Here is a 13,038-nt window from a genome sequence, read left to right as displayed (position 1 = left end):
TTTGCTGCTGTTTAAATGTCATCTTGAAATAGAAATATGTATTTTGGTTGGGCACAGTTGCTAAAGTCTGAAATCCTAGTCCTTTGGGAGGCCGAGGCAGGTGGATTGCCTGAGCTCAGGAGTTCAAGACCACCCTGGGCAACATGGTGAAACCCTGTCTTTACTAAAATACAAGTATTAGGCATAGTGGCAGGCACCTGTAGTTCCAGCTACTTAGGAGGCTGAGGCATGAGAATCGCTTGATCCTGAAAAGTGGAGGTTGCAGTGAGCCGAGACCGTGCCACTGCACTCCAGCCTGAGTGACAGAGTGAGACTCTGTCTCCAAAAATGAATAAAAAAATAAATATGTATTTTAAGCACTCCTGGAAAAATAAATGAACACTTTAAAAATGTGTATGTTGCTTGTTTTCTCTATAAAAGCTGTAAACATTAAATAAATCACCTATAATGGCATTGACTAATGACTTACAAGCAAACTGGTTTAGCCAGAAAATATACACAAACTTTTTTTTTTTTTTTTTTTAGTTTCACTCTGTCTCCCAGGCTGGAGTGCAGTGGTGCGATTGCGGCTCACTGCAACCTTCACCTCCTGGGTTCAAGTGATTCTCCTGCCTCAGCCTTCCCATTAGCTGGGATCAGAAGTGGCAGGCACCATGCCCAGCTAATTTTTCTATTTTTAGTAGAGATAGGGTTTCGCCATGTTGGCCAGGCTGGTCTCAAACTTCTGACCTCAGGTGATCCACCCACCTCAGCCTCCCAAAGTGCTTGGATTACAGGCGTGAGCCACCATGCCCAGTACACAAATTTTTATATACTACAGAATGCTATTATACTTGTGAAATTCTCCTGTCTAGCCTGAATTTGCATTCCATGGTGATAACATGGTATATGCATTTTTATGAAAGTGACCATGTCGAAGAATAGGAAGGAGAAATCCCATAACTCCTACTACATCACTTCTACCTCTTGCAACCATTTCCATTTCACTAACTTCTGTCCTGCTGCTATGGAAAAATTATCTGAACACCTAGAAAATCTCTGCTTGACAAACAAAGAACATACCAGCTCACCACTGTCTCCTGCATCATTTTTTCCCCCCATATAATAAGCTCCATGAGGGCCATAGTTTTTTTGTTTGGTTGTTTCTACCCCTAGCATCAAGTAGTGTGCCTGGGACACTATACAAGCTTAGTCTTTAATGAACAAATACTAATTAAATCTGTATATGGGCAGAGTATAGTGACTCATACCTGTAACTCCAGCGCTTTGGGAAGCCAAGGTGGGCAGGTCACTTGAGGCCAGGAGTGAGACCAGCCTGGCCAACGTGGTGAAACCCCATCTCAAAAAAAAGGCCAGATGTGGTGGCTCATGCCTGTAATCCCAACACATTGGGAGGCTGAGGCGAGTGGATCACCTGAGGTCAGGAGTTCGAGACCAGCCTGGCCAACATGGTGAAACTCAGTCTCTACTAAGAATACAAAAAAAATTAACTGGCATGGCAGTCGGCGCCTGTAATCCCAGCTACTCAGGTGGCCCAGCCATGTTTTCTGTCTACGATTGCATCCTGACTAAGCCGGAGTCAGTTAAGTATGATTTAGCAATCATTTGCCATGAGAAGTTGTATTATATGTAAACCTGAAAAGAAATACAAATCATCCATGGGTTTTTGACCCTCAATAGGAATGAATAATGAGACTTTCAGCCCCTGAGGTGGTGTGTTTTGTTATATAAGTTAGACAGTTTCATTAGCTTGGGTGTGACTATTTTTTTTTTCTTTTTCCAGTCATTTTAGAGCATTTATTTTATTTTTTTGGGTGTGACTATTTTTAAGAAAGTATATGGATGCTATATGCAGTGTGGAATCCTGGATTGGATCTTGGAATAGAAAAAGATTGGAAAAACTGATGAAAGCCACATGAATTCTGTAGTTTGTTTAGTCTTCTTAATTTTAACACATGTTCTATGGTTATGTAAGATGTTAGCACCAGGGTCTTTAACTTCTGGGCACAAGTGATCTGCCCACCTTGGCCTCTCAAGGTGCTGGGATTACAAGTGTGCACCACTGGGCCACTGCACCCAGCTTTTTTTTTTTTTTTTGAGACTGTCACCCAGGCTGGAGTGTAGTGGTATGATCGTGGCTCACTCAAAAAGCTCCAACCTCCTGGGCTCAAATAATCCTATCTCAGCCTCCCAAGTAGCTGCGACCAAAGCATACACCACCACACCTGGCTAATTTTTGTATTTTTTGTAGAGATGAGGTCTCACTTTGTTGCCCGGGTTGGTCTTGAACTCCTGAGCTCAAGCAATCTGCCCATCTCAACCTTCAAAAGTGCTGGAATTACAGGTGTGAGCCACCATGCCTGATCTACAAGCTCTCACTTTAAGTGGAAGCTAAATAATGGATACATGTCGACATAAGAGTGTGGAATAGACCCTGGAGAGTCGGAAGGGTGAGAGGGTGCTGAGGAATAAGAAATTACTTAGTGGATATGATGTATATTATTCAAGTGATGCTTGTGCTAAAAGCCTAGACTTCACCACTATGTAATATATCCATGTAATAAAATTGCTTTTGTGGCCATTAAATTTATACAAAAAAAATTTTTTAAAAGTCATAGCCAAACCCAAGTTCACACAGATTTTTTCCTGTTATCTTCTTTTATAGCTTTGCGTTTTACATTTAGGTCTGTGATTCATTTGATGGTTTCTGTAAAAGGTGTACTATCTGTGTCTCGATTCACTTTTAGCATGTGGATGGTCAGTAGTTCCAGTACTATTTGTTGAAAAGACTATCCTTTCTCCATTGAATTGCCTTTGCTCCTTGATCAAACATCAACTGATCTTTGATTAAGATCAATTTGTATTTGTGTGGGTCACACAACTGTATTTGTGAGTCTATTTCTGGTCTCTTTATTCTGTTCTACTGATCTAGTTGTCTACTCTTTTGCCAATACCACATTGTCTACATTACCGTAGCTTTATAAGTAAATACCGGTCTGGTACTGTCGGTCCTCCAACTCTGTACTCAATCAATACTGTACTGCCTATTCTGAGTCCTTTACCTTTACTATTAAACTTCAGAATCAATTTGTCTATACCCACAAAGTAACTTGCTGGGATTCTGACTGGGACTGAGTTGAATCTACAAATCCAGTTTTGAAGAACTGACATCTTGACAATATTGAATCTTCCTACCCATGTGCATGGAATACATTTTTTCACCAGTTCTGCAGTTTTCCTTACATTAAGTCTTGTACATATTTTCTTAGATTTATACTTATACTTAAGCATTTATTTTTTGGCTCTAAGGTAAATGGTACTAGGTTAATTTCAAATTCCAATTGTTTATTACCGATATGTAGGAAAGCAATTTACTTTTATGTAATTAGCCTTGTATCCTGCAACCTTGCTGTAATCGCTCATTAGTTCCAGAAGTTTTGTCTGTTTTCGATTTTCTGCAATCATGTCATTTTTGAGGAAGTTTTATTTCTTCCTTCCGAAATTCTATACTCTTTTATTTCCTTATCTTATCGCATTAGTGAGTATCTCAGTACCATATTAATACGAGCGGTGAGAGGACATCCTGACCTTTTCCCTGATCTTAGTGGGAAGAATCTAATTTCTTACCATTAAGTATGATGTCAGTTGTAGAATTTTGTAAGGTAAAAAAAAAATCCAGTTGAGAAAGTTCCCTCCTGTTCCTAGCTTGCTGAGAGTTTTTGTCATGAATGGGTGTTGAGTTTTGTCAAGTGCTTTTTTGTGGTTGGGCACCGTGGCTCACAACTGTAACGCCGGGAAGTTAAGGTGGGTGGATCACTTGAGTCCAAGAGTTTGAGATAAGCCTGGGCAACATGGCCAAACTCCATCTCTACAAAAAATACTAAAATTACCCAGGCGTGGTGATGTGCAACTGCAGTCTCAGCTACTCCAGGGGCTGAGATGGGAGTGCTTTGGGCCCTGGAGGTGGAGATTGCAGTGAGCAAAATCATGTCACTGCATGCCAGCCTTGGCAACAGAGTGAGACTCTGTCTCAAATTAAAAAAAAAAAAAAAGCTTGTAACTATCTATGGATGTTGAGTAAGCCTTACATATCTAGAATAAATGCCACTTGGTCATAGTATATAATTTTATCTGATTTTGAGTCAGGGTTTTGCTCTGTCCCCAGGGTGGAGTGTGGTGGCGTGAACACTGCTCACTGCAGCTTTGACCTCCTGGGCTCAAGCTACCCTTCTGCCTCAGCCTCCCATGTGTTCCTATGCAGCTGGGACCCTAGGCGTGGACCACCATTTGTACAGATAAGGTCTTACTTTGTTGCCCAGGCTGGTCTCCATCTCCTGGGCTCAAGTGATTCTCCCACCTTGGCTTCCCAAAGTGCTGGGATTATAGGTGTAAGCCACCATACCTGGCCAATATAATTCTTTTTATTTATTGTTGGATTCTATTTGGTAATATTTTATTGAGAACTTCTCCATCTACGGTCATGAGATATTGGTATGTATTTTCCTTTCTTGTAATGTTTTTGTCTGACTTTGGTATTAAGGTGATGCTGGCATCATAGTATGAGTTAGGAGGTCAGAGTAAATTTTTTATTATAAAATATTTCAAAGAACAGAAAATAAATATATGTGTATTCCATGGCCAGGTTTAATAAATTTTAACATTTTCCAAATTTGGTTGACTTGAAACCATACCCACTCACACATTCAAGTTCATTTGAAGCTTGTATCTCCCCAAACCCACCCCAAAATAATTACTTTATCTAAAGTATTTGTTACTTTTATTTGTATTTATACTATTACCTTACATTTACCGCCTATAGAGAGTATAGCATATTGTTTTGCAGACTTTTAAATTTTATGTAAAGAATATCACGTAACTTTTGCTTTGGCTTTTGTTTGTACACGATTTTAGGTTTATTTATGTTGTATCAAGTGGCTCTAATTCAATCAACTGCTATCTTATTACACTGTGCAAATACACAACTTATCATTTCTCCTACTGATGGTCATTCAGATTGTTGCCAATCTTTTAACTGTAAAACTTTTTTTTTTGAGACAGGATCTCACTCTGTGGCCCAGGCTGGAGTGCAATGGCATGATCTCAGCTCACTGCAACCTCTACTTCCTGGGTTAAGTGATTCTCCTGTCTCAGCCTCCTCTGTAGCTGGGATTACAGGCACATACCACCATGGCTGGCTAATTTTTGTATTTTAAGTAGAGACAGGGTTTAACCATGTTGGCCAGGCTGGTCTCAAACTCCTGACCTCATGATCTGCCTGCCTCGGCCTCCCAAAGTGCTGGGATCACAGAGTGAGCCACCGTGCCTGGCTACAATTATGCTTTTTAGTGAATTTGAACAAACATAAATATCTGAGAAGAGTTAACTTTAATTAAATAAAGTCAATTTTCTAGCCAAATGTACTGTTCCACATTACTTTTTCAGGACGTCTACTCCTATATACCTACCTATATGTAAGTATATGTTCTGCTTTTAAGAGTATTGTAGGCCGGGCCTGGTGGCTCATGCCTGTAATCCCAGAAATTTGAGAGGCCAAGGCGGGCAGATCAGGAGGTCAGGAGTTCGAGACTAGCCTGGCCAACATGGTGAAACCCCGTTTCTACTAAAAATATAAAAAATTAGCCAGGCATGGTGGTACGTACCTGTTGCTCCAGTTACTCGGGAGACTGAGGCAGGAGAATTGTTTGAACCCAGGAGGTGGAGGTTGCAGTGAGCTGAGATCGTTCCACTGCACTCCAGCCTGGGTAACAGAGTCAGATTCTGTCTGTAAAAAAAAAAAGGGTATTGTATAAGAGCTGGGGGTAGTGCCACACACCTGTAATCCCAGCTACCCAAGAGGCTGAGGCAAGAGTTGGAGACCAGCCTAGGCAACATAGCAGGACCAGTCTCAAAAAAAAAAAAAAAGAGTATTGTATGGTATCTTATTAAACTAAAACATATATTTAACATCTCTGAAATTAAGATGTACCTTATAATCAATGACATATCATAGCTAAACTGGCAGTATTTTTGCTAAGTGGCATATAAAATAATAGTGAATCTTAAAGCAACTTAAATTAGATGATAAATTATGGAAATTATGAGCAAAATAAAAGAGATAATTGAGGCTGGGCATGATGGCTCACTCCTGTAATCCCGGCACTTTGGGAGTCCAAGGCTGGCGGATCACCTGAGGTCAGGAGTTCGAAATCAACCTGGCAAAACCCCATTTCTACTAAAAATGTAAAAATTAGCCAGGTGATGTGTCCCATCTACTTGGGAGGCTGAGTCAGAACTGCTTGAACCCAGGTGGAGGTTGCAGTGACTTGATATTGCACTACTGCACTAGCCTGGGCAATACAGCAAGACTCCATCTCAAAAAAAAAAAAAAAAAAAAAAAAAAAGAGATAATTGAGTCATTAGGAAGTTCAGCTTATATAAGATGTCCCGACGGCTACTATTTTTTTTTCCAGACTAAAGTGCAGCAGTGAGAAGGGGTGGGGAAGAATAGAACAAGGAGTTTGATCTGTAACTGACTGTGAAGAATTAATTGATATAACTCACTGAATTCAGACCAGCCTCACAGAGTGCTGGGATTACAGGCATAAGCCACTGGGCCTGGCCTACAACACTTTTTAATTCTTTATCATTATTAAGAATATTAGAAATACAGAGCTTGCTTCACAAGAGATTTACCAAAAGTAATCACGCTTTTACACTAATCTTGAATATTTTAATTCTTAGATAGATGAGGCAAAGAGCATTACCATTTGCTTTTTGCCTAAAAACAAGGTATCTTTTCCTTCATTTTAATTAGTGCGCTGCCACGCCCAGCTAATTTTTGTATTTTTAGTAGAGACGGGGTTTTACTATATTGACCAGGCTGGTCTTGTGTCTTATTTACAGTAAAAACCACAACATATTTCTGTTAACTGAAACCTAAGTATATGGTAGGAATGAATGAAACAGAGAAATCGTTGAGTGACAATAGCAGTAGATTTTGGTCTAGGTAAAACAATTAATATGGATTTATAGAACCTAATAGTAAATGTATGGGCAAGGGTTAATGAAAATGTTCCTCTTAAGAATCTGAAAATGTTTCAGAGAATATAAACTTACTTCTAAAATATGTTTTTAACTTGAAGATATAATGTTAGTATGTCAGAAGTAAACATGGAACTTTTAACTTCTTCCTCCTTGAAATCATGCAAATTATGCTACTGAAACAGGAATTGAGAAATCTTCATCAGGCTCTTTATCATTATCAAGAATAGTGGAAATACAGAGCTTGCTTCACAGGAGATTCACCAAAACTAATCATGCTTTTACACTAATCTTGAATATTTTAATTCTTAGATGAGGCAAAGAGTATTACCATTTGCTTTTTGCATAAAAATAAGGTATCTTTTCCTTCATGTTAAATTCATGCTTTTCGCTTTCCTTTCACACGATACACCCACAGAAGAAACGATATTTTTAATAGTCCAGAAACAAAAAGGCAAGGTCATTGAACACTGTCATCATTATTTCCCAACTTGATAATACATCTGAATTCTGAACATCTCCACATGGGCCAATATAATGTTTTGTTATTTTTGACATGGGAGTCTCACTGTCACCCCAGCCGGAGTGCAGTGGCGCTATCTCAGCTCACTGCATGCAACCTCTGCCTCCCAGTTTCAAGTGATTCTCCTGCCTCAGCCTCCCCAGTAGCTTGAATTACAGGTGCACACCACCATGTCCAGCTCATTTTTGTATTCTTAGTAGAGACAGGGTTTTACCATATTGGCCAGGCTGGTCTCTAACTCCTGACCTCAAGTGATCTGCCTGCCTGGGTTCCCAATGTTCTGGAATTATAGGTGTGAGCCATGGTGCCTGGCCCATAACTCATTTTTAACACCACACTTTACCCACAATGCATAATTATGGAGGTCAGAAGTCGGCTAAGAGGCTGAAGGTGGTGGCTCACACCTGTAATTCCAGCACTTTGGGAGGCCAAGGATGGAGGATCCCTTAAGCCTAAGAGTTAGAGACCAGCCTGGGTAATATAGGAAGACCCTATAGGGAGATCCCCTATCTCTTAAAAAAAAGTCTGTTAGCATTCAAAGGGAAGGAACATAAATCCACATCTTGATGGGGTAGTGGCAAGGTTCTAGAGGGTATGAGACTTTAAATATTTTTGGGGTCATTTTTGGAAAACACAACTTGCCATAGGTTTCTTTTGTGAAATGGGAGAACAGTGATTACCAAAAGTAGAAGGGAAAAAGAACTGGCATGATCCCTTGATCACGGACATGTTTTTAAGTAGGGCAATTTAGAGTTTATATGGGCATTGGGATTTGAATTTGCATTCCCTTAAAGCTATTTATGCCTGCATAACCCTTAGAAAGTTTAATATTCCCAGGAGTATACAGACCCTTGTTTGAAGATTCTACTATGGACTACACTCCTATCCTTCAATCATCTGAATTTTTTAAGACATATACTTACTTGTAAGTTTTTCTAAAAAGTTATTTGGCATTTCTATGAAGGTAAAATGTGTATTCTAGAACACTAAAATACGATTCCTTTCATTTTAGAGAAAGATCAATTCCTTTACTCAGCTAAATAAGAGAGTAACAGTAGCAAATCAAATAACCAATGCCGTAAGAATTTTGATAACTGAATACACTACTAATTGTGTATGTACTTTTCCTTAGGAATAAAGTTTTCTCTTAAAACACTCAGAAAGGCCAGATCTCTGGAAGCAGATGTTGGTAAGCTTTAGCAAGAAATTTTACCTTTATGTTACACTTATAGTGAAATGAAATGTACGTAGATCATTAGAAGAGCTACAGTTTGAATGTCCTCCAAATACTCTATGAATACACTGGCATAAAATCCTTCCCAATTTCTATTTTCGTCTTTGCCAATAACCCAGTGATCTCTAAGAGACGCTTCAGTAAATTACTTTCAAGTGTCATTTCCTAAAGACAGTATTTCTTACCTATAAAGTTCAATGAAGTATTTACAAAAGTATTCTCTTTGCTTTAATTTCCATTACACATCAAGACCTCAACACATCTGGAAAGACATGATGTTAGGGAATAAAGACTTTCTCTTTATAATACTGGGGAAAATTTACTAAGTTATCCCTTTTATATACAGGGTATAGGTAAAACAATATAGTAGTTATAATCAGAAGTTCTATATCCATTCGTCAACTTATTAAATATCTACTATTTTGCAGACACTATTCTAAAAACTGAGGAAATAGGGGTAAACAGAAAGTAACAGCTACCATTTATTGAGTGATTACTATGTGCCAGGCCCTGGGTTAAAGTTGCATACATAAATCCATTTAATCCTCCAACACACCTCTATGACACAGGCATTATTAATTTCCTCATCTTACATATGAGAAAATTGAGGCATAGAGAAGTGAACTCATCCAGCTATTAACTTGCAGAAACAGAATTTCCAAAATCTTGGCTTTCATGGAAATTTTATTAATCTAAAAGCCTTCCATTCTTATTTTCTAGTCTCTGTGAAATATCTAATGAACAAATAGAACTGGGTATGTTTCAAATAGGAGGTGTTGACCATTTTGTTTTTACATGTTTCTTTCTGGGAATGCTGAAACAAAAGTTTTACTAGCTTTATCTTCATATTTTGTGATTTCAAAACATCTAGAGTCTATGTTACATGTTGAAACACTTGATTTCAGGCCGAGTGTGGTGGCTCACACCTGTAATCCCAGCACTTTGAGGCCGAGACAGATCACCTGAGGTTGGGAGTTTAAGACCAGCCTGGCCAACATGGTGAAACCCTATCTCTACTAAAAATACAAAAATGAGCCGAGTGTGTGCCTGTACTCCCAGCTACTCTGGAGGTTGAGGTGAGAGAATCATTTGAACCCGGGAGGCGGAGGTTGCAGTGAGCCAAGATCGTGCCACTGCACTACAGCCTGGGTGACAGAGTGAGACCCTATCTCAAAAACAAAAAACAAAAAACCCCACATGGTCTCTACTAAAAATACAAAAATTAGCCACGTATGGTGGTGTGCGCCTGTAGTCCCAGCTACTCTGGAGGTTGAGGTGGGAGAATCACTTGAACATGGGAGGCGGAAGCTGCAGTGAGCCAAGCTCGCACCACTGCACTCTAGCCTGGGCAACAGAGACTACATCTCAAAAAAAAAAAAAAAAAAAAAAAAAAAATTCGAGTTTTAAAAAATAGTTGGGGTTAATAATTCTTCCATATGTTTCTCTCTAGTACTATAGGTATATACACATAGCATCTCTTACTTTGGAAAACCACTTCTCTACTCCAGGTAGGCCTAGTGGTGCTCAAGGCCACAGAATCTTGTCTCATTATGGTGATGTGTCCATGATTCAAGCTAATTAGTCTCAATTGGTTCAATAATAGAGAAAAATGATCTAAGCATGGCCAATTTGTCTTCTCTTGGACTGATGGAGATGAGAGATGTTCTTTTTGCAATGGAAGTGATTTGAGACTGCGGGTAGCTATCTTCTTTGGCCTCAAGAGAAAATTACTCCATAATGCTAAAAGGTAAAGAGTAGAGAAATTCAGATAGAACACTTTGATTTAGCTATATGTGGTCTGTCTTTGCTTTTTCCAGTTCAATGAGTATAAAGTTATGCTTAAGTGGGATTCTGGGGCTTGAAGTTTTAATGCATTTTAACAGTAGCATTAGATAAAATGAGTATGAATAGAACTGTTATTCTCATCCTCATTGTTTATGAACAAATACAGAGCTGACTACAGCTCAAAGGATAATTTATCTATTTCATTTTCAAAAATAATTTGCACTTTACCTATGAACTCTAAGTGATTACAAACCATTACTGTAATAAGTCTACATCTTTATCATACCATAAAACCACAATATAGCTAGAAGACAAAATGTTTTATTTTAAAACATTGAAAAAACATTATAAGACAAATGTCCATTATATAACCAGGAATGTTAAATATATGAAAACTGTAAATCTCTAAAATGTGGTAGGCACTTCCAGAGCTAAATGTTGCAAATTATCCTACTTTTTTCTCTAATATCAACAGTACCCGATATTATGAAAAAATAATAAAAAGACCTTACTAATTATCCAATCAAAGTCATCTTTGGGTAAATTTATATCAACACAAGTTAAAGTTTTGTCCAAGATGTTCCTGACACATGAAGCTTCCAGTTGAATTTCAGAAATGTTAACAAAAGTATCTTCCTTTTTTGCCTGTGAATGTTTGAGTATTGCTGTATTGTTGGCTTATATCCACTACAGATACTGGTTCTAGGCCAGCCCAAGGGTCTTCAAGCATTGAAGGCTTGAAATAATTTTCCAACTCATTAGACATTCTTTTTTCTCTAACACGCCCTGATCCAAATGGTGTAGATGTCCTTGGAGAACCCTTTAGAAAAAAAATCAGTTAAAAAAAACACTTAGTAGAGATAATTGGTACTTCTTCCTTTAGCTAAAGGTTAGAGGGAATCACATTGCTGCTTAAAGGTTGTGACTTGAACCTAAATACGTTCAATTACAAAGTCCATGCTTCCTTAAGTTTTTTTTTTTTTTTTCTTAAAAAAGTACTTAAAGCAATTTGGTGTTCTCATTTATTAATAATTCCATGCCCACTGTCATCTCAAATACTTTTGTGTCTAATGTAGTGACTTCGCAGTAATTAAATACAAGTACTGATGAAATCAAGTTATTCAATTTTCCCTCAAAATGTTCATTTTTTCAGGAGAAAACAAGACTATAGTTTTAAAGTTTCTAGAACTTTTCTAGCTCATGAATATTTTCTTTACTCTTTCGCTCCAGGCTCAAAAGAGGTAGGGTTGGTGTAGAATGCACCAAGCTGGAAAAACACATAGTTGCAAGTTGTAAACCACAGAAATCCTAGACAGGCTAGAAACACTCCGTCTTTTGTATTTACTTTCACTAAAGGAAAGGAAAACTTCCACTACCACCGATTTTCTCTCCAGGGAAGTTGGAACAGAAGCCAGTGTAGCTCGAAAGATAGATTAAAAAAAAAAAAAAAGAAAAAAGAAAAAAGAAAAAGAACGATTTACTGAAACAAACTGGCAAGGCCCTTGGCAAAGAGGAGGAAATGGAGAATTAGAAAAATCTGTGTATGGGTGGCAGTGTACTGGTTAAAAGCACAAGGGCTCTAAAACAGAACGTACGACTCTGCCACTCTTTAGGGTAATCTTCCGAAAGTTATTCAACTTCTCTAAGCCTCGGTTCGCTCATCTGCACAACAGGCCTAACAATAGTACCTCACAGAGGCTTAAACAAAATAATCCACGTAATGGGAATATTAGTACCGTGCCTGCCATACAGTGAGAGCTCGGCAAACGCTGGCTATTATTACCTGGGGGTGGGTCTGCTGTTGCCCTGGGGAGTAGCCGAATTGCTGCTGGGACCCCGCAGGGGACCTGGAGTAGGAGCCAGGGTAGCCGCCAGGGGACGGAGACCCGAACCGGCCCCCCGGGAAGTTGCCGCCGTGTCGCGGAGAGTGGCTGCTCCCGTAGGGCCTAGACCGGGGCCCGTACGGCGGCGTGTGGTGCGGACTCCCGTACCCGTCTCGAGGGGAGGGCGGCCGTGGTCCGCCCCCGCCCGGGGTACCCCGGAAGCTGCTTCCACTACCCCAACCTCCTCCACCCGGACCAGGGTAAGGAGGAGTCGGTGGCCGAAAATTCTGTCGCTGCATATCAGCAGCCGAAGCCGAAGACCTCGCTGCAGCGTTCTCCCACCGGAACTGTATCGACCGGCCCTCCACAGAGAACTGCTAGTCCTTTACCAAAACAGTCCTCCGACCGCAGCCATCTTACCGCACATTGGTTCCGGCTTCACAAAGGTTCCGCCAGGGACGGCGGTATTACAAAAGTTACTAACTTGGCGAGACACTTCGTGGATTAAGTGAAAAGAGGAAGGAAAGGGCACAGGAAAGGACGGAGACCCGACCCCAGCAACAACCTTTCTAGTCTGAGTGCCCTCGGTCTGACTGACAGACTAGAAACTGGCCCGGCAGGAGGCTGGGACT

General features: G+C 39.7%; 1 protein-coding gene across 1 annotated transcript; it reads right to left on the bottom strand.

Moving 5' to 3' along the window:
* Positions 1–10,888: 10,888 nt before the first annotated feature.
* Positions 10,889–12,977, bottom strand: MPLKIP (M-phase specific PLK1 interacting protein). The gene is made up of 2 exons (XM_012473555.2): positions 12,367–12,977; positions 10,889–11,403 (listed from the first exon to the last, which is right to left on the bottom strand). The coding sequence occupies exons 1-2, from the start codon at positions 12,703–12,705 to the stop codon at positions 11,203–11,205; spliced, it is 540 nt and encodes a 179-aa protein (XP_012328978.1). The 5' UTR covers positions 12,706–12,977; the 3' UTR covers positions 10,889–11,202.
* Positions 12,978–13,038: the final 61 nt, after the last annotated feature.

The sequence above is a fragment of the Aotus nancymaae genome, unplaced genomic scaffold (assembly GCF_030222135.1).
Source record: "Aotus nancymaae isolate 86718 unplaced genomic scaffold, 86718_ANA_hifiasm-v0.15.2.pri h1tg000065l, whole genome shotgun sequence".
NCBI lineage: Eukaryota > Metazoa > Chordata > Mammalia > Primates > Aotidae > Aotus > Aotus nancymaae.
The sequence above is the reverse complement of the archived record's forward strand: the minus strand, read 5'-3'. Positions and strand labels throughout refer to the sequence as shown.